The sequence below is a fragment of the Microcaecilia unicolor genome, chromosome 4 (assembly GCF_901765095.1).
Source record: "Microcaecilia unicolor chromosome 4, aMicUni1.1, whole genome shotgun sequence".
NCBI lineage: Eukaryota > Metazoa > Chordata > Amphibia > Gymnophiona > Siphonopidae > Microcaecilia > Microcaecilia unicolor.
The window spans coordinates 78,468,393-78,495,238 of NC_044034.1; the positions used below are offsets into that span (position 1 = coordinate 78,468,393).

Genomic DNA, 26,846 nt, shown 5'->3' on the forward strand with positions numbered 1-26,846 from the left:
CGATGGGCTTCACACCCAAGGAAGCTGGTCCCTCCAGGAACGCGATCTGCAGATCAATCTTCTGGAGTTACGAGCGGTCTGGAACGCTCTGAAGGCTTTCAGAGATCGGCTGTCCCACCAAATTATCCAAATTCAGACAGACAACCAGGTTGCCATGTATTACGTCAACAAGCAGGGGGGCACCGGATCTCGCCCCCTGTGTCAGGAAGCCGTCAGCATGTGGCTCTGGGCTCGCCGTCACGGCGTGCTCCAAGACACATATCTGGCAGGCATAAACAACAGTCTGGCCGACAGGCTGAGCAGGATTATGCAACCTCACGAGTGGTCGCTCAGTTCCCGTGTAGTGCGGCAGATCTTCCAGGTGTGGGGCACCCCCTTGGTAGATCTCTTCGCATCTCGAGCCAACCACAAGGTCCCTCAGTTCTGTTCCAGGCTTCAGGCCCACGGCAGACTGGCATCGGATGCCTTCCTCCTGGACTGGGGGGAGGGTCTGCTGTATGCTTATCCTCCCATACCTCTGGTGGGGAAGACTTTGTTGAAACTCAAGCAAGACCGGGGCACCATGATTCTGATTGCTCCGTTTTGGCCGCGTCAGATCTGGTTCCCTCTTCTTCTGGAGTTGTCCTCCGAAGAACCGTGGAGATTGGAGTGTTTTCCGACCCTCATCACACAGGACGAAGGGGCGCTTCTGCATCCCAACCTCCGGTCCCTGGCTCTCACGGCCTGGATGTTGAGAGCGTAGACTTTGCCTCTTTGGGTCTGTCAGAGGGTGTCTCCCGTGTTTTGCTTGCTTCCAGGAAAGATTCTACTAAGAGGAGTTACTTCTTTCTATGGAGGAGGTTTGCCGTCTGGTGTGACAGCAAGGTAAGCCGATCTCAGGACAGCCTTTAGTTGTTCGCTTCATGAGAGGCTTGCTTTTGTCAAAGCCCCCTGTCAAGCCTCCTACAGTGTCATGGGATCTCAATGTCGTTCTCACCCAGCTGATGAAACCTCCTTTTGAGCCACTGAACTCCTGCCATCTGAAGTACTTGACCTGGAAGGTCATTTTCTTGGTGGCAGTTACTTCAGCTCGTAGAGTCAGTGAGCTTCAGGCCCTGGTAGCCCAGGCCCCTTACACCAAATTTCATCATAATAGAGTAGTCCTCCGCACTCAACCTAAGTTCTTGCCAAAGGTTGTGTCGGAGTTCCATCTGAACCAGTCAATTGTCTTGCCAACATTCTTTCCCCGTCCTCATTCCTGCCCTGCTGAACGTCAGCTGCACACATTGGACTGCAAGAGAGCATTGGCCTTCTATCTGGAGCGGACACAGCCCAACAGACAGTCCGCCCAATTGTTTGTTTCTTTTGATCCCAACAGGAGGGGAGTGGCTGTGGGGAAACGCACCATATCCAATTGGCTAGCAGATTGCATTTCCTTCACTTACGCCCAGGCTGGGCTGGCTCTTGAGGGTCATGTCACGGCTCATAATGTTAGAGCCATGGCAGCGTCGGTAGCCCACTTGAAGTCAGCCACTATTGAAGAGATTTGCAAAGCTGCGACGTGGTCATCTGTCCACACATTCACATCTCATACTGCCTGCAGCAGGATACCCGACGCGACAGTCGGTTCGGGCAGTCAGTGCTTCAGAATCTGTTCGGGGTTTAGCATCCAACTCCACCCCCCTAGGCCCATGTTTGTTCTGTTCCAGGCTGCACTCTCAGTTGGTAAATTTTTTAGGTCAATCTCAGTTATGTCCTCGCCGTTGCGAGGCCTAATTGACCATGGTTGTTTTGAGTGAGCCTGGGGGCTAGGGATACCCAATCAGTGAGAACAAGCAGCCTGCTTGTCCTCGGAGAAAGCGAATGCTACATACCTGTAGAAGGTATTCTCCGAGGACAGCAGGCTGATTGTTCTCACAAACCCGCCCGCCTCCCCTTTGGAGTTGTGTCTTCCCTTCTCTTTGTCTTGCTACATATGAGACTGGCCGGCACGAGCCGGTTCGGGCGGGAAGACGGCCGCGCATGCGCTGTGCGCATTGGTGCGCGAGGACTAGCAAAGGACTTTGCTAGAAAGTGTTCCGATTGGAGGGGCTGCCGTGGATGTCACCCATCAGTGAGAACAATCAGCCTGCTGTCCTCGGAGAATACCTTCTACAGGTATGTAGCATTCGCTTTATCTGGTTATTAAATGTGCTTATTATGTTTTTTTTTCTGAAGCATTGAGCTGGAAAAAGTATAAATTCTGTTTTGTTGTAAAATGTTATCTTAAACCCAAGTATTTTCCTCATTATAAATATTAAAGAACATAAATAGCATGCCAGTAATGTTTCAGCTTCTGTGTTAGTGTCTCATGCAGTGAACTACCAAGAGTGGTTCGATGCATTCTGAAATATATTTTAATAAAGTTGGTGAAAAACATTAATGCTTATATTTGGGAAATGGAATGTACAGAGAGGATTCAAATGAAATTAGTACGTGTTGGGGAAAAAGTCTTCAATCTCTAGTATTCCAATGGAGCCTCATTAATGAAATGAGTCCTACCAATAGTGATTGCATAGCTTTCTGCTAGCAAATTTAAAAAAAGCTGCTTGGAGTTAGGGCATTTTTCCATGAGCAATGCAGAGATATGACAAATTGGGACTAATAGTTTTAGTGAAGTAAGTTTGTGATATGATTTGGTATATCTTTCAGTTTTGAGAATCTCTTTTGAAGCAGTCTGGTGTGGAAATTTCATGTATTTTTCACTGTTCATAAGTATTTCTATCACTGCAGTTTTAAGATATATATTTTTAATCAACAATATCTAATATTCCTTTTCTTGTGACTTTCAGAGTGATACCAACAGTAAAGCTATATTCGCTAAAGTGATGATAATTACAAGTAAGTCCCCTCCCTCTTCCCCTTAATTTTATTTTCCACACTCTGGTTTATTATTTTCTATGTCTGTTTTAGCTTTGCTTGTTACCTCACTTGCTCCTACCTCCTGCCAAACTCCTTAATGCTCAATACTATGAGCGCACTTAAATTTGCATCTCATTAGCACTCAGCATTAGGGAGTTCCTTTTCCACGCAGATCCAGCAGTATTTTTCCGGCACTGCTTGGAATGTGCTGGAGTTTTCAGCATGTGAGAGCGTAAACTGGTGCTTAACACACAAAACTACAGCCTGCTGGTTCACAGGAGGTCTTTCTTCTCTGCAACAATCTCTATTCCTTTTCGACTCCACTATTTCTTCATTGGACTTGTTCTGTTACCTGGGTGTCACTTTTGACTCTGGTCTTAGGTTCCGCAAGCAAATATCTCGGGTTCTGCAATCAGGATTTCATGCTGTTTGCTATATTGGTTCTTGGAAAACATCATAGGTTTTTCAGCCCTACGCACATTCATGCCTTGGTTTTGTCATGTGTTGATTACTGTAACTCTTATCTATGCTGGTTTACCACGGTTTCATGTGAAGCACCTTCAAAGGCTTCACAACATGGCAGCTCATCTTCTGTGTAATGCCCTCATCTTCTGTGTAATGCCCAAGGTTTAGATGATCTTCTCCCGCTTGTGTGTCATCTGCACTGGCTCCCTGTTAATGCAAGAATACATTTTAAGATCCTTTGTCTTGCTCACAAAGCATTTCCAAGGTGTCCCGTCTTAACTTATTTCGCATACTATTCCCTATACCCGCTCTTTGCATTCTCTAGATTCTCAGATTCTCATCTTCCATTATGTCCTAAGGACCAGTCCAGACAAATGGGTTGTGACTATCCGCCAGCAGGTGGAGATAGAGAACTCTGAGTTGTGCCTCATAAACTCCTGCGCTTAGCAACCAAGCCAGTATTCTCTATCTTCAGCAGGCGGGATAGCAGCTCCTGTGTGCTGTGGTGTCTTCTGTGTGACCTGTCCTGCTTGCAGGTTTAGATGAGTTTAGGGTTGAGAATATCCTGTGCCTAAGTGTAAACCTAGTGGTCTAAGTCCCTCCCTTCTCCCCTGTTGCCACTTTCTTCCTCTTTATCTCAGTTTTCTCTTCTCTTTTCTCCTGCCTCTATATCAGCCACTGCGGGGTGTTTTTTTTTTTTTTTTTTAAAGAGTGCTTGTGCTGTGGGAAGATTGTGGGGTTTCATTACCTTAGAGGTCACGAGACTGGCTTTTCTGTGAGTATATTCTCTTGTGTGCGGTGCTGGGGTAAGCTCTCTGCTACCAGTTCCTGCATGTTTTGCTTTACTTTTGCCTGCTCTTTCTCCGGGATTTCAATCTGGCCCCCGCTCTGATGGAGGTTTTTGGCATGCTCAGCGACAATGTGTTGTGCACTCCGCGAGGCTTTGGCGGCTATTTTGTCAGCGGGTTCCTCACCTGCTACTGTTTCCCTGTATGTTGGTTCTGCGTGGGTAGAAGTCTCTGCCTTGCCATTTTCGCCTGAATTTGTTCTTTTTATTATATCAGGCCTTTTTATTAGTCGTCTCAAGCTCACTCTCCTTCTCCCTCTCACGTTGCTTTTGAGGAGTAGCTTCCTAAGAAATGAAAACTTTCCGTTTCGTAGGATTTTCGTTCATCCTCGGGAGTCAGAGAAGGTTTTAAATGAGTATTCTGACTGTCCTAGTTCTGCTGATGGCCCTGACATGGACGTTTCAGAGGCAGACGGGGGTGATAATCCTACTGTGTATTCTGATGTCCTAGTTCTGCTGATGGCCCTGACGTGGATGTTTCAGAGGCAGACGGGGGGTGATGATCCTACTGTAGCTAGGCTGTTTTGAGAGCGGAGTTGCCTCTATGGAGGCTTCAAACATTTCTTCCCCTGTTTCTCAGTCCTCTGGTCCTGGTCCTGCTCCTGCTCCATCTGGTATGTAAGGCTATGCAGGATTTTATTGAAGCTCAGTGGGAGACCCCTGATTCTAACCTCTGGATGGCTCGTGCTATGTCCAAATTATATCCTCTTCTGCCATCTGATTTAGAGCAGTTTGCTCTGCCTAAGGTGGGTGGCCGTATTACGTTGAACGTGGCACTGCATTAAAGGATATGCATGACCGTAAGCTTGAGACTTGTAGCTTGCCTTTCAACTAGCTGCATTTAAATTCTCAGGCATTAATTTCTTCTTTTGTAGCCAGGGCTGCTTTATTTTGAATTCAACAGTTCATGTTGGACTCTCCTCCAAACTTTCTCCCTTCTCTAAAGGCGGGGTTGTCCTATTTTTCAGATGCTCTTTATGATATTCTCCGAACGTCAGCAAAGGATATGGCCTTGGCTGTTTCGGTGCGACGCTGGCTATGGTTGCGGCATTGGGTCGCTGATGTTGCATCCAAATCTCTTCTGGCGAAATTACCCTTTCGGGGGAAACTACTCTTTGGTGTGGATTTGGAGAAGATAGACATGGAGATTCCAAGGTCTAGCGGCTACCTGAGGAGACGCCTAAGCCTCATCTCTGGGTGGCTAGATCTCATTTTTGAGAAGCGTAGAGATATAGACCAGGGAAAGGCTACTGCTTCTGCTCAAAAACCTCGCTTTTCTCAGACTGTCTTCCTTTCGAGGAGGCAAGAAGCCTTTTTCCACTTCCTCAAGAACTTCTTCCTCTTCACAGCCTTCACAACGACGGGGTTCAGGTTTACTTTTTGTACGAAGATGTAGGTGGATGTCTTTTCCATTTTCAAAAGGAGTGGAGTGCCATTACTGCAGACCAATGGGTCCTTGATATCATTCTCCATGGCTGTAAGCTAGAATTTTCAAAGCCACTTACAGATCTTTTCGTGCTGTCTCCTTGAGGCAGCTCTGCAACGATTTGGGTAGTGCTAACTACCTTAGCTTCTTTAAGGCAACTGGGGGCCGTTCAAAGTGTTCCTCAGACAGAGAGGGGCATGGGGTCGGTATTCCATCTATTTTGTTGTCCGAAAGAAAGAAGACACTTTTTGCCCTGTTCTCGATCTCGGGGGGGGGGGGGGGTGTGTGAACAAGTCTCTGAGTGTTGCACTTCCTCTTGGAAACTCTTTGTTCAATCATAGCCTCAGTTCAGACTAGTGAGTTTCTCACCTTATTGGACCTCAAGTAGGCTTATTTTCATTTCCCAATTTGACCAAGAGTAGCAAATTGCCTGGACCGGGTGATATTCATCCCAGAGTACCGATATTGAAAAATGAACTTGCAGAACACGTGGATAAAGGTGAGCCTGTTGATTATTGTGTATCTAGATTTTCAAAAGGCATTTGACGAAGTACCTCATGAAAGACTCCAGAGGAAATTGGAGAGTCATGGGATAGGAGGAAGTGTCCTGTTGTGGATTAAAAACTGGTTAAAAGATAGAAAACAGAGTAGGGTTTAAATGGTCAGTATTCTCAATGGAGAAGGGTAGATAGTGGCGGTTCCCCAGGGGTCTGTGCTAGAGATCTAGAGATGAGTAACTAGTGAGATAATTAAATATCAACTGTCTCACCTTTATCCATGTGTTTATTCACCCCTTCAAGTCTTTATTAAGCATTGAAAAGACAATACAACAGCATAACTTACAGATTACAGATATAAATTACATATTACTAACAATAGCTCTGCAAGTTCATTTTTCAGTTCTGTCAGTACTCTGGGATATATACCATCCGGTCCAGGCGATTTGCTGCTCTTCAGTTTGTCAAATTGCTTCACTTCATCTTCCACTGGTATCTCTCCCATATCTTCCTCAGTGAAAACAGAAGCAAAGAATTAATTTCATCTCTTCTAAGACCTCCTCTTCCCCGAGTTCCCCTTAAATCAATCAGTCATCTAGCAATTCAACTGATTCTTTTGCTGGCTTCTTGTTTTTGATATACCTAAAGAAGTTTTTACTATGCGTTTTTGCCTCCAACTCAATCTTATTTTCAAAGTCTTTTTGCCTTCCTGATCATCGTTTTGCATTTGACTTGCCCTTCCTTATGCTGTTTCCTTTTTCAGTTAGATCCTTCTTGCATTTTCTGAAAGGTTTTCTTTCAGCTCTAATCGCTTCCTCCACCTCACTTTTTAACTTGTCTGTCTTTTGGCCTTCCTTTCTCCCTCATAAGTACATAAGTATTGCCATACTGGGAAAGACCAACGGTCCATCAAGCCCAGCATCCTGTTTCCAATGTTTTTTAATACATGGAATATATTTGGTCTGGGCTTTCAGGATGGTGTATTTGAATAGCTTCCACACCTGATGTAATTGTTTTACCTTTGTAGCTGCTTCTCTATTTTGTTTTGTTTTTTGTTGTTGTTACTATTTTCCTCATTTTATCTTGGCCTCTTTTTTGAAAGTTAAGTGCTAATGTATTGGATTTCCTGTGTGTACGTACTCCAGAGATTATATCAAATCTGATCATGTTATGATCACTGTTATCAAGTGGCAGGCACATGAATTAGTTTTATATCCTCTGTAAAAAAAAAAAAAATAAAAAAAAAATGGAACTGTCATAGATAAAAATATGGGTTTTCAATCACATATCTCAAACACCATCAAAGGTTGTTTTTATAAATTAAAGCAACTTTAAACATCAGTTAAACATCTCTTTGACTAAACAGCTCTTAGAATTCTCTTCAATTATTTCATCATAACAAAACTAGATTAATGTAATTCTTTAGTGCAAGGTATAAGAGTCGGCGACTTGCGTCACCTGCAAGCTATGCAAAGTGCAGCAATAAAATTGATTATAGGATGAAAAAAATATGGCATCACCCCCCCCCCCCCCTGTTTTTTTGAAGAGTATTCATTGCCACTATCCCATAGAATAACGTACAAGATTTTGTCCTTAGTTCACAAAATCATCCCGTTTGGTGCTCCTCTATACCTATCATGTCTCTTAATTCCGTATTGTCCCACATGAACTCTTCGTTCCTCTCACAACAATACTGTTGTTCATTCTGTGCGTCAAATATGCTATGATTTTTACACATATTTGAATCTTTAGTATGGTGGCCTTCCCTCTCTTTGGAATGCACTACTCTACCCTCTCCATCTAGAAAATGCTCATCTACAGTTTAAGACAACTGTGAAAACATTCTTATTTAGTGATGTCTACAATTATTAGGCCTGCTGTCTCACTGCTTTGTCTTGGATGGCACTGTCTTGAAGACTTTTTTTTTTTTCTCTGTCTTATAATACGATGTAACCTTCCTTTTTTATTTTATTTTATAAAATGTATTTTATAATGTGATGTGTTTTTCTTTAACTTTTTTAAAATTTTATTTATGATTTTACAAGCTAAATCCATGTTATACATATAAAGGATATTATATATATATACTAGTAAAAGAGGCCCGTTTCAGAGCAAATGAAACGGGCGCTAGCAAGGTTTTCGTCGCAAACACCCAGCCCCCTCCCTCCCTGGCCAACCCCTTCGTTGTTCTGCCATTGCTCTGCCCCAAACGTCATGACGTTTGACGCGAGGGCGGGTCCTGGAGCGATTTCCCACCCACCCCCCGCCTCCCTGCCTCCCTATCTGCCAACCCCTTCGTTGTTCTGCCATTGCTCCGCCCTCGAGGGCGGGGCCCGGAGCGATTTTGGTGGCATCACCACCACGAACCTTTTTGAAGGAAGTCAGAGCTTGGCTTCACTGACGTCAGTGTCCTCGGAACGTTGAGGGTGAGTTTTATTATAGTAGATATGTAGATATATATATATTTATTTATATATATATATATATATATATATATATATATACACAAAAAAAATAAGCTATCATTCTTCATTACATTGACCATAATAATTGGACAAGATACTAGGAAAATACATAAAGGAATTATTCATTTTTCATTAAATTTGAGAGGGAAAAGCACATAAACCAACTAGCTGAAATTACCAGCATATTATTAAGATTCAGGTAGTATTAACACCTCCACCCTACTTTCAAAATTACAAATTTCTGCATTTTCTCAGGGTCCAAAAATACATAATTAACATCATTTAAAGATACAAAACATCTACAAGGATATTTTAATGCATAAGTTCCACCTAGTGCTAGTATTTTTGGTTTTAATACCATAAATTCTCGCCTTTTCTGTGTTTCTTTATTCAAATCAGGAAATACTTGTATCTTGGCTCCTAAGAATTGTGCATTCATATGTCGAAAATATAAGCGAAAAATATTATTCCTATCTGGTTCCAAAGCAAATGTCACTAGGAGAGTTGTACGTTGTTATCACCTCCAAGGAACTTTCCAGGAACTCCTTAAGATTAAGTCCAGGTTGAGAACCTAGGGGATGAGTTCTGATTCCAGTAATATATTGAGCTTTACTACTACTACTTATCATTTCTATAGCGCTACTGGACATACGCAGCGCTGTACACTTGAACATGAAGAGACAGTCCCTGCTCGATAGAGCTTACAATGTAATTAGGACAGACAGGACAAACAAAAGATAAGGGAATATTAAAGTGAGGATGATAAAATAAGAGTTCTGACCAAGCGAACAAGGCTTAGGAGTTAAAAGCAGCATCAAAAAGGTGGGCTTTTAGCTTAGATTTGAAGACGGTCAGAGATGGAGCTTGATGTACCGGCTCAGGAAGTCTATTCCAGGCATAAGGTGCAGCAAGATAAAAGGAACGAAGTCTGAAGTTAGCAGTGGAGGAGAAGGGTGCAGATAAGAGAGATTTACCCAGTGAACGGTATTCCCGGGGAGGAATGTAGGTCAATAAGAGGAGTTTGAACTGTTTGAGGAAACGGATAGGAAGCCAGTGAAGTGACTTGAGAAGAGGGCTAATATGAGCATAACGACCCTGGCGGAATATTAGTCGTGCAGCAGAATTTTGAACAGATTGAAGAGGAGAGAGATGGCTAAGTGGGAGACCCGTGAGAAGCAAGTTGCAATAGTCTAAGCGAGAGGTGATAAGAGCGTGGATGAGGGTTCTGGTAGTGTGCTCAGAAAGGAAAGGGTGAATTTTGCTGATATTATAGAGAAAGAAATGACAGGTTTTAGCAGTCTGTTGAATATGTGCAGAGAAGGAGAGGGAGGAGTCGAAGATGACCCCAAGGTTACGAGCTGATGAGACAGGAAGGATGAGAATGTTATCCACAGAAATAGAGAATGGGGGAGGAGGAGAGGTTGGTTTAGGGGGAAAGATAAGAAGCTCAGTCTTGGTCATGTTTAGTTTCAGATGGCGCTGAGACATCCAGGCAGCAATGTCAGACAGGCAGGCTGATACTTTGGCCTGGATTTTGGCTGAGATTTCTGGTGTCAAGAGGTAAAGCTGGGAGTCATCAGCATAAAGATGATACTGAAAACCATGGGATGAGATCAGAGTACCAAGGGAAGAAGTATAGATGGAGAAGAGAAGAGGTCCCAGGACAGATCCCTGAGGTACACCAACTGACACTGGGATAGAAGTAGAAGAGGATCCACTAGAGTATACACTAAAGATACGCTGGGAGAGATGATAAGAAAACCAGGAAAGAACAGAGCCCTGAAATCCAAGTGAGGACAGTGTATCAAGGAGTAGGCTGTGATCAACAGTGTCAAAAGCAGCAGATCAAGAAGGATGAGGATAGCATAGAGACCTTTGGATCTAGCTAGGAACAGATCATTGGAGACTTTGGCAAGCGCTGTTTCAGTTGAATGAAGGGGGTGAAAGCCAGATTGAAGTGGATCAAGAATAGCTTGAAAAATAAAGAAAGTCAAGGCAACGGCGGTGAACAAGCACGTTCAAGTATCTTGGATAGGAAAGGGAGGAGGGAGATGGGGCGATAGTTGGAAGGACAGGTAGGGTCCAATGAAGGTTTTTTAAGGAGTGGTGTGACTATGGCATGTTTGAAGGCATCAGGAACGGTCGCAGTGGACAGTGAAAGATTGAGGATATGACAGATAAACGGGATGACAGTAGGAGAGATAGTGTTGAGTAGATGGGTGGGAATAGGATCAGAGGAACAGGTAGTTAGTTTTGAGGAGGAAAGAAGATGTGTAGTTTCCTCTTCATTGATTTCAGAAAAGGAAGAAAAGGAGGCAGGGGTTGGAGGGTTGAGAGAATGGACTAAGGGAAGGAGAGGTGGAGGTGACCTGGTTGAGAATTCAAGTTTAATCTTGTGAACCTTATCATGAAAGAACTGAGTCTGGGGAGAAAGTGAAGGAGGGGTTGGAGGTGAAGGCACTTTGAGGAGAGTGTTCAGTGTGGCAAAGAGACGACGAGGGTTTGAGCCAAGGGAATTAGTCAATTGGATGTAATAGTCCTGTTTGGCAAGTAAAAGAGCAGACTGGAAGGAGGTCAGCAAGAATTTGAAATGTATGAAGTCAGCATGGGCAGGGGATTTCAGCCAAAGGCGTTCGGCAGAGCGGGCACTGTAGCGGATTCTAGAGGTCAGCCAAGGTTGGGGTTTGGTACGTTTTACAGAACGGGGAATGAGAGGAGCGAGAGTATCCAGAGCAGAGGAGAGAATAGTATTATAGGAAGAGACAGCCTAATTGACAGACTTGGATAACATAGTGGTAGAGAAGAGATTTGAAACATTGAAGGACAGAGTAGAAGGGTCAGTAGCCTGAAGATTCCTAAATGTATTGGTTAAGATTAGATAGGACTGGGGAGGAGGGTGTTTTAAGTGTGAAAATTATCAGATGATGGTCAGAAAGGAGAAGAGTTGAGGCACAGAAACTGGAGAGTGAGCAGTTTGAGGAGAGGATAAGATCAAGACAGTGGCCATTCTGGTGAGTGGGAGCAGTAGAGCACAGTTGAAGATTGAAAGAGGATGTTAAAGCAAAGAGCGAAGCGGCAAGCATAAGAGTCAGAGGGATCATTAGCATGATTGTTAAAATCCCCAAGAATGAGGGAGGAGATGAAGGTTCAAGAAAGAAGGAAAGCCAAGCATCAAAGTCAGTGAGAAAGGAAGAAAGGGACTTATCAGGGGGTCGATAAATGATGCTACTTGGAGAGGCAGAGGAGCAAATAGACGGATGGAGTAGACTTCGAAGGAAGAAAAACAGTGAGACTGAGGTAGAAGAAGAGGTTTAAATCTACCCACCGTCTATCCTCTGTCTCCTCTGCACTGTCTTTCAGCTTGTTTGTATATCGGCCTAATTTTGTAAGCCAACATTGTGCCTGCATGAGTGAGAAAATGGGGATATAAATGCACAATAATAATAAATAGTAGCCCGACACCACCTCCGCTGCACCCGGGTGAGGAGTATGGGAGAAAGCAAACCTCCATGGCATAGGGCCGCAACTGAAGCAGAGTCTTAAGGGTAAAGTCAAGTTTTAGTTAGGGCAAGCAGATGGAGAGTACGAGAGATAAAGAAGTCATGGATGTAGGAAAGTTTGTTACAGACAGAGTGGGCATTCCACAGAGCGCAAGAGAAAGGCAGGGAAGGAGGGGGGGGAGAGGAGACAGAAATGAGATTGGAGATATCACGGTGTGACCTGCACAAATAGGATGAGAGCTGATGTGGAGGACCAGGAATGGGATTAATGTCCCCAGCGGAGAGCAGGAGAAGGAGTAAGAGAGTACGGATAAGAGTAGGAGAGGTACGACGACAGCGACGAAGGCGAGATGTACTCGGATAGAAAGGAGATGGATGAATAGAAGGAAGGGAAATGTTTAAGGTTGGGAGCTGAAAAACAAGGAAGAGGAAAAAAGAGATGGTGAGATGATGAATGCAGATGGTGGACAATGTGTTCCTGGAGTGTACAGTGGTTTAAGATGGAGAAACAAATTAGGAAGGGACAGTGCCAAGAAGAAAAAGTGTACTGGAGCCATAAGTAGTAACTGGAAGAAAACGGCGTGCGGCACCTAGAGCGGGAGGCCCTGATTGGATCGGAGTGGACCTGAGAGTCACCCCGGAGAAGGCTATAAAGGATATGCAGATGAGCTGCAAGTCCTCCACAGCACCTGAAAGGCAGCCGGTGTTAGAGCTGGGCACCTCTCAGCTGAGGATTGGTGGGAAACCTTCCGTCAGAACTCCCAGAATTTCACCAAAATATTTCTTTAACATATCCTTTGCCTGGAATCAAAGGTGACTTGGGAAAATTAAGAAATCTTAAGTTATTTCTCCTCACTTGGTTATCAAGATATTCCAGCCTTTTATCCAGAATTTCCCTTTCTTTAACCTTTGTTCCTGTTAATTCCTGTAAAATTTTTGTCTCTTCTCCTACCAATTCAGTTTTTCTTTCATTTTCTTCTATTCTCCCAGATAGGGAATTTTGTTCTTGTTTTAAATCCACTAATTCATTTTTAATAGAATTTGTTAGCTGAGTGAGGGTTGTGGTAATACCCTGAATGGCATCCCACAGCATTTCCAATGTTATCACAGCTGGTTTTGAATACTCTTGATTCCCCTCCGAAGCAGCCACCAGATCCAAGGGAGATACAGAGCTGGCAGCCCTTGTATTTCCAGTTCTTTTCAGTTCTGGGGTCGAAGTAGCGGCAGGGCCTCCTCCAGCCGCTCGAGAGATCACCACTTCGGAGGTATCTCTGACGACCTCTCTGACATATCAAGCTGCTTCCCGGGTCGAGGAGGAGCTGTGGTTTGAGGCGGGCTTAACGAAGCCACTTCTATGCTTCGGTCCGTCTGACCAGCATCAGGTCCCGTTAGCGTTGGCGTTTGCGCTTTCAGCGCCTGGACTCCAAATTGTTCCAGCGTCTTTTGCTGGGAGGCCGGTTTCCCCGGGTTCGGAGGAGGTTAAAACCCCGGACTTTTCCCTTCCTTTTCCCCATAAAATTTACACGGAAAACTACTACTACTACTACTACTAAACATTTCTAGAGCGGCTACTAGGGTTACCAGCTGCTGTACAACATAAACAAAGAAGGACGGCCCTGCTCAAAGGAGCTTACAATCTAAAGAACGAAATGTCAAGTTGGCAGTCTAGATTTCCTGGGTAGAGGTGTAGAGGCTAGGTGCCGAAGGCGACATTGAAGAGGTGGGCTTTAAGCAGAGATTTGAAGATTGGGGAGGGAGGGGGCCTGACGTATGGGCTCGGGGAGTTTGTTCCACGCGTGGGGTGAGGCGAGGCAGAAAGGGCGGAGCCTGGAGTTAGCGGTGGTGGAGAAGGATACTGAAAGGAGGGATTTGTCTTGAGAGCGGAGGTTACGGGTAGGAACGTAAGGGGAAATGAGGGTTTAGAGGTAAGGAGGGGCTGCAGATCGAGTACATTTGTAGGTTAGTAGCAGAAGCTTGAATTGAATGCGGTACCTGATCGGAAGCCAATGAAGTGACTTGAGAGGAGGGGTGATGTGAGTGTATCGGTTCAGGCGGAAGATAAGACGTGCAGCAGAGTTCTGAACGGACTGAAGGGGGATAGGTGGCTAAGTGGGAGACCAATGAGGAGTAGGTTGCAGTAGTCAAGGCGAGAGGTAACGAGAGAGTGGATGAGAGTAGGGTGGTGTGCTCAGAGAGGAAAGGGCGGATTTTGCTAAAGTTATAGAGGAAGAAGCGACAGGTCTTGGCTAACTGCTGGATGTGCGCAGAGAAGGAGAGGGAGGAGTCGAAGATGACACCGAGGTTGCGGGCAGATGAGACGGGGATGATGAGGGTGTTATCAACTGAGAAAGAGAGTGGAGGTAGAGGAAAAGAGGGTTTGGGTGGGAAGACAAGAAGTTCGGTCTTGGCCATGTTCAGTTTCAGGTGGCGGTTGGACATCCAGCCAGCAATGTCGGATAAGCAGGCCGATACTTTGGCCTGGGTTTTCGCAGTGATGTCAGGTGGTGAGAGATAAGCTGGGTGTCGTCGGCATAAAGATTATACTGGAAGCCATGAGACGAGATCAGGGAGCCCAGGGAAGAGATGTAGATAGAGAAAAGAAGGGGTCCAAGGACAGAACCCTGAGGGACTCCAACAGAGAGCGGGATAGGGGTGGAGGAAGAGCCATGAGAGTGAACTCTGAAGGTACGATGGGAGAGATAAGAGGAGAACCAGGAGAGGACAGCGCCCTGGAACCCAAAAGAGGACAGTGTGTCAAGAAGTAAGTTGTGATTGACAGTGTCAAAAGCGGCGGATAGGTCGAGGAGAATGAGGATGGAGTAATGACCTTTGGATTTGGCGAGAAACAGGTCATTACAGACTTTGGATAATGCCGTTTCTGTCGAGTGAAGTGGGCGAAAGCCAGATTGAAGTGGATCAAGGATGGTATGAGAGGCGAGAAAATCAATGCAACGGCTGTAAACGGCGCGTTCAAGTATTTTGAAGAGGAAGGGTAAGAGGGAGATGGGGCGGTAGTTGGAGGGACACGTAGGGTCAAGTGAAGGTTTTTTGAGGAGAAGTGCGACAACAGCATGCTTGAAGGTGTCAGGGACAGTCGCGGTGGAGAGAGAGAGGTTGAGGATATGACAGATGGGAAGGGTGATAGTAGGAGAGATGGTGATAAGTAAGTTGGTGGGGATGGGGTCTGAGGAACAGGTGGTAGATTTCGAGGAGGAGAGAAGATGGGCGGTTTCCTCTTCAGTGATATCAGGAAAGGAGGAGAAGGAGGCCTGGGTTGATTGGTTGAGGGAGTGGGTGATAGGAAGAAGAGGAGGAGAAGGTTTAGTGGTGAATTCGAGGTTGATCTTCTTGACCTTGTCGCGGAAGTAGTCAGCTAGTGATTGAGGAGAGAGTGAGGGGGGGGGGGGGGGGAGCGGAGGGCACTTTGAGGAGGGAGTTGAGGGTGGCGAAGAGACGACGAGGGTTAGAGCTGAGGGAGTTAGTCAAGTGAGTGTAGTAGTCCTGTTTGGCAAGGAATAGGGAGGACTGGAAGGATAATAGCATGAATTTGTAGTGAATGAAGTCAGTATGGGTGCGAGATTTCCTCCATAGGCGTTCAGCCGATCGGGAGCAGGAGCGAAGGTAACGGGTGCAAGGGTTAAGCCAGGGTTGGGGATTAGTGCGCCTTGTGGGACGGGAAACAGACGGTGCAAGGGTGTCTAGGGCGGAGGAGAGAGTGGCATTGTACTTGGAAACAGCCTTGTCGACGGACTCGGAGGACGTGATGGACGGGAGGAGATCGGAGATACTAGCGGATAAGGTGGGGGGTTCAACAGCCTGGAGATTCCTGGAGGTCGTGGTTAGTGTTGGGCGGGACTGATGGGGAGGGTGATGAAGTGTGAATGTGATCAGGTGATGGTCAGAAATGGGAAGAGTAGAGACGCAGAGATTAGAGGGCGAGCAGGTAGAGGAGAGGACGAGATCAAGACAGTGTCCAGATTTGTGAGTAGGGGTGGTGGAGCTCAGTTGGAGGTTGAAGGAGGAAGTTAGGGTGAGGAATTGAGAAGCGTATGATTCGGTTGGGTTATCAGTGTGTATGTTGAAGTCACCAAGAATGAGGGATGGGGATGAGGGCTCCAGAAAAACGGAGAGCCAGGCATCGAAATCAGTAAGGAAGGAAGGGAGGGACTTATCAGGGGGGTGGTAGATGACTGCAACTCGGAGAGGCAGCGGGTAGAATAGACGGATTGAATGAACTTCAAAGGATGAGAAGCAGTGAGACTGTGGTAGGAGGAGGGGTTGAAAGCTGCAGGAGGGCGAAAGTAGTAGGCCAACGCCGCCACCGTGGCCAGCTGTGCGGGGCGAATGGGAGAAATGGTAGCCTCCGTGGCAAAGGGCTGCGACTGAGGCAGAGTTGTTGGGGGTGAGCCAGGTTTCGGTTAGGGCGAGCAGATGGAGGGAATGGGAGATGAAGAGATCATGGGTGAAGGTAAGTTTGTTGCAGATTGAGTGGGCATTTCACAGGGCACACGAGAAGGGGAGGGAAGAAGGGGGAGGAGGGGAATGGAGATGAGATTGGAGATATCGCGGGAACGTTTGCATAGATGAGATGAGGACGAGGGCATGTGTGGTGGACCTGGGTTGGGGTTAATGTCTCCCGCGGATAGCAGGAGAAGGAGCAAGAGAGAGCGGAGAAGGGTGGGGGAGGTAGGGAGCCGAAGGCGACGAAGGCAGGATGCACAGAGGAGGAATGGGGAAGGGTTCATGGCAGGAAGAAGGTGTTGGAGGTTGAGAGCTAGGAAGGAGGAGGAGGACAGTAGGGATGGTGAGGTGGAGGGGGATAGGGGTAGGTAGCGTATTGCAGTAGTGGGCAGGATGGGGGGGGGGGATGGGTAGTGAGTTTGTATGGTTGACAGCGGAGGGAGGGGGAAAGAGTGCTGCCTCACAGGTAATTCAGCTGGGAATCGGGAGCTCACAAGCGCACGTCCTCTCTTGGCGCCATCTTGTCCTGTCGTGTTTTTCTTTTACTAACGCATTTAATTTTTATTTGTAAACTGCTCTGAAAGGTTACTCCTAGGGTTTTACATCAAGTCACAATAAAACTTTGATGAGGACTTGGGGGTGGGAGTCATGGTACTCAGGTAAATTTAAGTGGTTAAGCCAAACAGTGCTACTAGTAGATTTTCTCAAACAATGGGAGGCTTATCTCTAGAGAGGGGGGGGGGGGGCATAATAAGTAGTTGTCCCCTCGTCCTCAACCAATGATTTCTGTTCATGTGGAGTGCTTCTTGTAAAGAAAAAAATAAAAATGAGAATTAAACCTACTTGAAAAGGTCACACTCAAGGGTCGATTCTCAGAGCTCCCACACTGTAGCCCACAGCGCAGAAAAACAGCTCCCCAATGCAGAGCTTCAATGTTAAGCAAATTATATGCGTGCTTAGAAGAGCTATTTGGTTGCCCACTCACTGAGGTGGAGGGAGCTCCTGTTGAAGAGATACTCTGCATTTTTCCTTTGTTTCTGGACTCAACCTGTGACTGATTTACTTCATTTAAATGTGAACTGTGCCAGCTGCTTCTTTGGTCCAGCCGCTCCTTCAGAGTTGCACTTGAGAGAAATGTGCAAGGACACCACAGTTCTCCTAATTGCTGGAAAGCTGGCTGATTATAAGCTTGTGGGAGAGAAAAGAAAGCCCTTGGCGAAGAAAGACTAGAAACCCTCTCTAGCCAAACACCAGCTTGAGCTGGTGGTAAGTTTTCAACATTAGGACGGGTTTGTTGTGCACTGGTTCTTTAAGCATTTGGGAGGTAATACCTAATGACCTCTTTAACAATAGGTGTGCCTACGTTTAAATCTGAGGTAATATTTGGCGTGCACGTTGTGTCTAGCTTCGATGACCTCTGAACATCCTGTACATCCTAACATTTTTTTATGGAACCCAAAGATCAGTTCTGTTTGATTATGCAATTTCTTCTTATAATACATCTCATTGCGACTTTGTATTTTGGAGAAGCAATGAGGTGTATTTTATAAAATAAAAAAGAAAAGAAATGCACCATAGGAAAAGATTAGTGTTGAGAACTTAAATTGAAAAAAGGTTTTAATGGTTGAAAATCATTCAGTAGAACAAGAAGGGATAGAATGTCAATAATAAAATGATTTGGTAGGGGTGGGCCATGTTTGGACATAAGTAGACAAATCATTAAACTATACTGCCCTCTGATGTTTGTATGCCATGATGACTCTTTTGATGATCACGATTTTTAATACTGAAATAAAAGTTAAAAAGAATAAGTGTGAATGATGGTTTAAATGGTTATCTAATTTTCCTTGAGTATCGATTTTGTTATTTTTGCATTGTTTTATATAATATAGTTATAAAATTTTTAATTCATTGATCCTGAGTTTGTTTAGCCTTCCTCCATTTCCCATTTTTTTGTGTACACCTATATCTAATTTTCTTTCAATTTAAGGGAATTTGCCAGATCCTGGCAAAGCTCAGGATTTCATGAAGAAGTTCACGCAAGTTCTGGAAGATGATGAAAGAATCAGAGGTCAATTAGAAACGCTGGTCAGCCCAACATGTCCGTGCAAGCAGGCTGAAATATCTGTGGTAAGCATACTTAATATTACCATCTTGTGAGCAAATATGTTTGCATTTGGTGCTACCAAACGTCTTGAAATCAATGCAAGACCTAACAATCTTTCGGAAATCATTAAAGACCAATTTGTTCAAGAAGGCATACCATAATGATCCAACCTAATCACCCGGACCCTGCAACACAACGAAAGTTATACCAGAAAAGGACACTTAATTCTTCCTCCCTAACCACCTAATTCACCTTGACTTAACACAATTACCACTCTGTATCTATCATACCAGAATTGGCGTTCGCCATCACGGTACTATGTAAGCCACATTGAGCCTGCAAATATGTGGGAAATGTGGGATACAAATGCAATAAATAAATATAAATATTAAAAATAACTCCGAGATGGACTAGTATTAGTTTGACAGTACTGATAAACTTTTTAATATCATTTTTTAGCACTTTGGGGGAGATTCTATATATGGGTCCTAAAAAATCGGCACTGAAATTGGTGCCAACTAAGGGTATTATTCTGTAATTGGTGCCTAGATTTAGGCGTTGATTATAGAATATGCTTAGCTGATGTTTCAGTGCCTAATCTATGCGCATCTATTTATACCATTGAAAACATGGTATAACTCCCAGCGCGTAGATTTAGGTGCACTGGGCCATATTCTATAACTAGGTGCGTAAATTTTGGGATTCCCACAAAATTCCCATTTCCCTGCCCATAACCATGACCCTTTTTGCCTGCATGCACTAGAATTTCGGCACATATCGTTACAGAATATGCTTAGGGGGTCCTTTTTACTAGGGTATGCCAAAAAAACGGCCTGCCTGCGTTATAGACGCGTGTATTGGACACACACAGGTCCATTTTTCAGCGCATCTGCAAAAGAGGCCTCTTTTTTTGGCTGAAAATGGACGTGCGGCAAAATAAAAATTGGCACGCGTACATTTTGGACCTGAAACCTTACCGCCACCCATTGACCTAGCAGTAAGGTCTCATGCGTTACCTGGGTGGTAATGGTCTACGCACGTACAATTCTGATTATTGCCTGATTAGCACTGCGTGCCGGAAAATTTCTGGCACGCTTATTGAATGCTCGTAAAAAGTGAAATTACTGTCCGGGCCATGCGGTAGCCAGGTGGTAATTCAATATTGACGTACATAGGCTCTTACGTGACTTAGTAAAAGCGTCTCTTTGTGATTTGTGCACCTAAGTTCTAATCAGTGCCAATTAGTGCTCATTATTGCTTAGGTTCTGTTATTAGCACTCATTAGCTAGCGAAGCTTGTTAAGTTACGCACATTGTTATAGAATCCGTGCCAATTTTGGCGTGGATATCTAAGCTACATAGAATCCAGGGGTTTACCTTTACTGGTTGATACATTGAAAGTGAAGCATAAACCAATTCAAAGATTATTTCTTAAGCTTTTTGTAATCATAAATACTTTGTGTTTGAGTGCATTTTGTGCTTTTAAGTATGTAATCTTTTTTTTTTTCCAATCTTTGCTATGCAAAGTCTTCATTAAGACTTGTCCCCAGTTTAATTTGATCTAAACGGAAATCCCTAGGTGTGGGACTTCAAGAAGCAGTTGCCATTGACAGTGAAAAGGAAGGGAAAGGTACTGATCTTGATAAAATTCCACTTTTTAATAAAATTTCTACCATGCCTTACTGACTACATAAAGATGGTTTACAAAGGAATACACAAAATAGGCATAAATCATAGAAAACAAACATGTAATAGGGATTAAAAAAAATAAAACCCTCAGAAAACAAAATACCTATAAAATGTCCTCCCAACAAATCCACAGCAGCCAGTAAATATTATCAGTCATAGCCCCTAATAACCCTGCAGTGAGATAATCCCAGCCTTTTCTTATCCTACTACTACTACTATTTAGCATTTCTATAGCACTACAAGGCATACGCAGCGCTGTACAAACATAGAAGAAAGACAGTCCCTGCTCAATGAGCTTACAATCTAATAGACAAAAAATAAAGTAATCAAATCAATTAATGTGTACGGGAAGGAAGAGAGGAGGGTAGGTGGAGGCGAGTTGGTTACAAGTCAAAAGCAATGTTAAAGAGGTGGGCTTTCAGTCTAGATTTAAAGGTGGCCAAGGATGGGGCAAGACGTAGGGGCTCAGGAAGGTTATTCCAGGCGTAGGGTGCAGCGAGACAGAAGGCGCGAAGTCTGGAGTTGGCAGTAGTGGAGAAGGGAACAGATAAGAAGGATTTATCCATGGAGCGGAGTGCACGGGAAGGGGTGCTGTGATTTATGCCTTCTTTCTAAAGGCCAATGAATTTGCTATTTCTGTATGGCCGCAGGTTAATTAGCCAGGATTGGGTAAAATGTATTCTGTTTTTTAGAAGACTCAAAATTTTAAAAGTGTATTTGTCTTTGGTACATTGTAAACCATTTTCTCTTGAGACGAGGAAATCACTTGCGTAGGTGACACCATTTCTACATAGCACTGATTTGGATATTTTCTAGAGTTTTCCAAAACAATAAACACTTTCAAGCACGTGTTTTCTGCAGCACCATAGATTATGCAGATCATTTTTTTTCTTTTGTACTGCCATTTTATGTTGCTGTTCAATCATTTGTGACACTTCTCTTAGAAGTTTTTTGCTTCAGGGTACCTCAATTCATTGTTCTTGTTATGGGTATTCTGTCGGTCAATTACACCTTGTTCTCTAAATCCACTTTGGCCTATACCTTCTGACACACCAGCTAGTTGGTGTTTTTTTTTCATCGTGTCATCTTGGAATGAGAAATTTCTCTTCATACCAGCATTTTTGTGCAGTAGTTTGAAATAGCATGGGAAATTCCCTTTTATTTTTCATGTTCATCATGTCATTTTTAACCAGAAGCAACAGAGAAAAATCTGAATTATGTTTTTTCTCAGTCAGTAGTGTACACTATTGCCCAGTAGGTACTAAGAGGCACCAGGGTTGCTGGTCTCCTTCAGCCACCCTCGACATGAGGAATGCTCATCCTCTGTGCCACAGATGGTGTACGCAATTCTCTACTGACTCTACTTCTTATACACCTCAAGTAACTCAGGCCTATGTTTTTGTCAACCTTTGAGAAACACGTCATAAAGTTAGAGGAGAGGATGGAGCTCTTCTTTGCTTGACACAATGCTGCAGCTTTGTCATCTGAAATAAGAGGTGATCAAGCTGATGTATAAGACCCATCCACTAACTGTAGGAGACACACTGAGGCCTTGATGGGACTCGGAGTTGGTTTGTCTCACCACAGTGTCTATTTCTAGTGAATCGGGGGTGCAAACTTCGCTGCTGGCACACTGATTACTCTGTATCTCAATACCTTGGACCAAGGTCTCACCCTGAGGTCAGTAGATCGAGATGAGCAGACACACTTACTTCTTCTGGAATATTGTTGAGTCTGACTCAGCACTCCTGGGAGTTTGAAGATGAACCAGAGGTCTTCTGTGAATAAGGTCCCCAGTTTTGCCTTTAGATCATTTCCTACCGCACAAGAAACTTGTCCCCATCAGAGAAACTCTTGTTCATCAAGTTTATCAGGGAGATGGCTCATACCATCACATTTAAGTTAGACAGAGGAGGAGACCAGGTAGAAACATAGGATATTCTCAAATTCCACGACCTATCCTAGGAGGCTGTGATAGTGCATGTTCTTAGAATCCTGAAGGAGGTTCATATGAGAATCTAGGAGACTCCTCTGTGTCTTCTGTTAACAAGAATGTTAATTCTATATACAGGGTACAGAAGGCTTCAGGTTTTGAGAAGCAACTGCTTTTTCACCAATCTATGAGGATTGAATCCACTGTCAAGAGTCAAGTTCCATGATTTACTCTTTGCTGCCCCCTGGGAGAGAAGACTAGGTATTGGGGCCTTTTGGGAAAACATTTTTTTCAGAATGCTGTACTGATGTCTTACAGGGCATCCTACCAGGTCTTCATGGACATATACTTGGGTGACATTGCGTGTAGTGTAGTGGAGTTTGCAGACACTCTCCTTAAAGAGAAGGCTGAAGAATTCTGCAGTCTAGTGGCCCGAGAGGAGTGTGGGAAACATATGGTACATGTGATCTGTTGATTTTGATATGGCATTTAGAGCTTCAGCAGTGGGGATTGATTCCTGCATATTTGCCTGGCTGAGGTCCTCAAACCTTAGATTTGATGTAACATAGTAGGTGACCAAAGACCTACATGTTCCATCCAGTCTGCCCAACATATGCATACTTAATCTTGAACAGTCCTTGTTCTCCCGAGGATGGCCCCAAGCACAAATCTTCGACCACACTGAGCAACAGAACTTTTGAGATAGCTCAACTGCACATGCATGCCATCTGCCTGCCTGCACTGTCGCAAGGAACTGCACTAGTCTATTTTGTTTATTTATTTACAGCTTCTTGATATACCACAGATGGCCACAGAAGTGGCTGTTGTTCGGGGCACAATTAAAAAGCATGAAGTGAGATGAAGTAGAAAAGAGAGTGAGTGCAGGGGAGGGAAAGAATGTGGAGAGAGCAAAACCATGAAATTAGCAAAAGGCCTCAACTAACCTGGAAAATAAACACCTTTACAACTTAGAAATACCTAAGAATGATAGCCCTAGTTATCTTATTAACAAGTGCTGAGTATGGATGTTTTTTTGTAGGAAGTTCTGACACAAAGGAGGTAATTTTATAAATATGTAAACCTGTGTTTTATTAAATTGCCCCAGATGGTATGCATGGTGCAAAGGAGGCATGCTAGGTGGACTTTGTGCCTATGTGCTTTTGTAAATAGAATAAAAAAATGGGTGCCCTGTTGTAAAATTACGCTCAAAATCTTTACGAAGAGACTTATGAAGGCCTTTTAACAAGTCTGATTTTTCTGTCCTCTGACCTGCTGCTGTCAACCACAGTATTATCACTACTTTGTTTTTGGCAGTTAGGGAATGGTATAATGGAATTCCATACTGTTCTGAGGAAAGGCAGCTCATTCTTTTTTTTTTTCTTGCCATCATTTCACTAATTTTATAGTATATTTTTGTATGTGTGTTTTCCCTCATTATCGAAGGTAGGAGAAATACTGTTCTCTCTATTGATTCTGGATGTTTTCACAATTTTCTTAAGAAAAGATCCTTGTATTAGAGGATATAAATTAGAGATTGTTTAACCTTGTGCTTGAATATTAAATTCCATATCATCATGCTGATCAATCCATAGACTGGTGGGTTGTGTCCATCTACCAGCAGGTGGAGATAGAGAGCAAAGCTTTTGCCTCCCTATATGTGGTCATGTGCTGCCGGAAACTCCTCAGTATGTTCTCTATCTCAGCAGGTGGTGGTCACACACAGCAGCAGCTCTGGCTAGGTCTCCAAGCCTAATCTTTAGGTTTTGTTGAGTACCTGGGGTTGAGGGCTCTTCTTGAGCAAGTGCAAACCTGGTGGCGCCAGGTTCCTCCTTTTCTCCCCCCTCCCGCTGGCTCCGTTAAAAAAAAACAAAAACATTTTGGACATCCTTAAGGGCGTTTATTTCGACGTTTATTTAAACATTTATTGCAGCTACTCACTGGGACACCAGGTCGTTACAGCTCGGAGCGAGAAGCAGGTAATTTTTACCTTTTTATAGCGGGCAGGGGGTTCCCCGATCGATCTCCACGTGGCCTATGGCGTCGGAGGGCGAGGGCGCGAAGAATCGCTCCCCGGACCGCGTGTGCGCTTTTAGCGGGGATGCGGGGGTCTTAAAGTCTGATTCGCCCTTGTTGGGTGTCAGTGTCCCGGGTCTTCCTCCGGTGCGGCGGTTTTTCCCGCCATAAACGCCCATCCCCCACTGCTCGCCTCCGCCATCTTGGCCGGCCACTCTGCTCGGACGGCTTCTTCTTGGGCCGCCCATGAGTTGGGAGACGTTAATGCCTTGGCCGCCCTTGATTTGGGCGACGGCAAAAAAGCGGCTAAAGTTAAGCGCCGTTCTTCCCGCGCGGCTCCTTCGCGGAGTGTCGCGCCGGACGCTATCTTGGATGCGTAGCATGTTTCTCCCCCGCTCTTGCGAGCGCCGGTTGAGGGTGCGTCTAGGGCTGTGGCCCAGGCTGCTGAAGTGCACAGTCTGGGGGGTTTCTCCCCCGAGTTTATTTTGCTGCTGCATCAGGCCTGCCTTATGCAAAACGCTGCCCCTTCTCCCTTGTCCGATAAAGGGGTTGAGGCCCCCAGAAGTAAACGCCCTCGGGTGGATTCCCAGGCCTTAGAGGACTCTGTTTCCTCTGATGTAGATGAGGGCAGCATATCTGAGTTCTCCAAACGGTCCTTTGGGGATTCCTTGGAGGAGACGGATTCCCGCTCGGATGGAGCGGATGACCCCTCTGCAGCACGGATCTTTCGCTCAGAGGATTTGCCCAACCTGTTAATGCAGGCCATGAGCATTTTGAAGATTTCCTCTCCGGAGGACGTCTCTCCCTCAGCCCCTTTTGGCTCCGCCATTATGCTGGGGACGAAGCGCCCGCCTAGAACCTTCCACGTGCATGCTGCCATGCACACCTTAATTTCGGCTCAATGGGATGTCCCGGAAGCGAGCCTTAAAGTGGCTAGGGCTATGTCCCGCCTCTATCCTTTGCCTGAAAGTGAACGGGAGGCCTTTCTGTGGCCTACAGTGGATTCTTTAATCACTGCGGTGACTAAGAAAACGGCGTTACCGGTGGAAGGTGGCACGGCCCTAAAGGACGCCCAAGACAGAAGATTGGAGGCGGCCTTAAGGTCGTCCTTTGAGGCGGCTGCCTTAAGTTTGCAGGCCTCAGTTTGCGGCTCCTATGTGGCCAGGGCGTGCCTGACGATTGTGCAGCAGGCTTCCCCCTCGGATCCTTCCTTGAGGGCTGATTGGCCGGCCCTGGAATCGGGCTTGGCTTATTTGGCAGACTTACTGTATGATGTCTTGAGAGCCTCGGCTAAAGGTATGGCTCAGACAGTCTCTGCGCGGCGGTGGCTTTGGCTGAAGCATTGGTCTGCGGACCACGCCTCTAAGTCCCGCCTGGCTAAGTTGCCTTTTAAAGGCAAGCTGCTCTTTGGGGTCGAGCTGGACAAAATTGTGACCGATCTCGGCATGTCTAAGGGCAAGAGGTTACCAGAGGTCAGGGCTTGGGCTAGTGCTCGCCCCGGTAACTCCAGAGGACGGTTTCAAGAAGCCCATCGGTACCGCCCGGGCAAGTCGGGCTCCTCTGCCCCCTCTTCCTTCAAGAGGAATTTCTCCCCCAAGCAGCATTCCTTTCGCAAAGACCGCCGTCCCGGAGGTGCGCCCTCCGGTCCTCCCCCAGGGTCTCGTACCCAATGACGGGGTCCTGGTCCATGGCCCAGTGCAGATTGGAGGACGCCTGTCCTCGTTTCTGGGCGAGTGGACCAGGGTAACTTCAGACGCTTGGGTGCTGGAAGTCATCAGAGACGGCTACAAGCTAGAGTTCTGCCGACCCTTAAGAGACGGGTTTGTGCACTCTCCCTGCAAGTCTCCGGTCAAAGCTGTGGCAGTGCAGCAGACTTTGGACAATCTGATCCGCCTGGGCGCGGTCGTTCCGGTGCCAGAAAATCAGCTTGGCAAGGGACGTTACTCCATTTACTTTGTGGTACCAAAGAAAGGAGGTTCTGTACAGCCTATCCTCGACCTCAAAGGGGTCAATCGGGCCTTGAAAGTTCGGCACTTATGCATGGAGACTCTCCGCTCTGTTATAGCAGCAGTGAAGGCAGGGGAGTTCCTGGCATCCTTGGACATCAAGGAAGCGTACTTGCATATTCCCATCTGGCCTCCTCATCAACGCTTTCTGCGTTTTGCAGTCCTGGGCCGACACTTCCAGTTCAGAGCCCTCCCGTTCGGTTTGGCTACTGCTCCGCGGACCTTCTCCAAAGTAATGGTGGTCATCGCGGCCTTCCTGCGGAAGGAAGGAGTACAAGTCCATCCTTATCTGGACGACTGGTTGATCCGAGCCCCTCTTATGAGGAGTGCGGCAAAGCTGTGGACCGGGTGATTGCTCTTTTGAGCTCCCTGGGGTGGATCATCAACTGGGAGAAAAGCCAGCTGCGCCCGACTCAGTCCCTGGAGTATCTGGGAGTTCGATTCGACACCCAAGTGGGCAGAGTGTTCCTGCCGGACAATCGGATTGTCAAACTTCAGGCTCAGGTGGACCAGTTCCTAGTAGCCTCTCCGCTTCGGGCTTGGGACTATGTGCAGCTG

General features: G+C 45.5%; 1 protein-coding gene across 1 annotated transcript in view; it reads left to right on the top strand.

Moving 5' to 3' along the window:
• PDS5B (PDS5 cohesin associated factor B) overlaps positions 1-26,846 on the top strand; it is a 536,259-nt gene that overhangs the window by 281,995 nt on the left and 227,418 nt on the right. Inside the window, 2 exon segments of the mRNA XM_030200370.1 lie at positions 2,811-2,859; positions 18,532-18,671. Coding sequence (XP_030056230.1) covers positions 2,811-2,859; positions 18,532-18,671 — 189 coding nt within the window.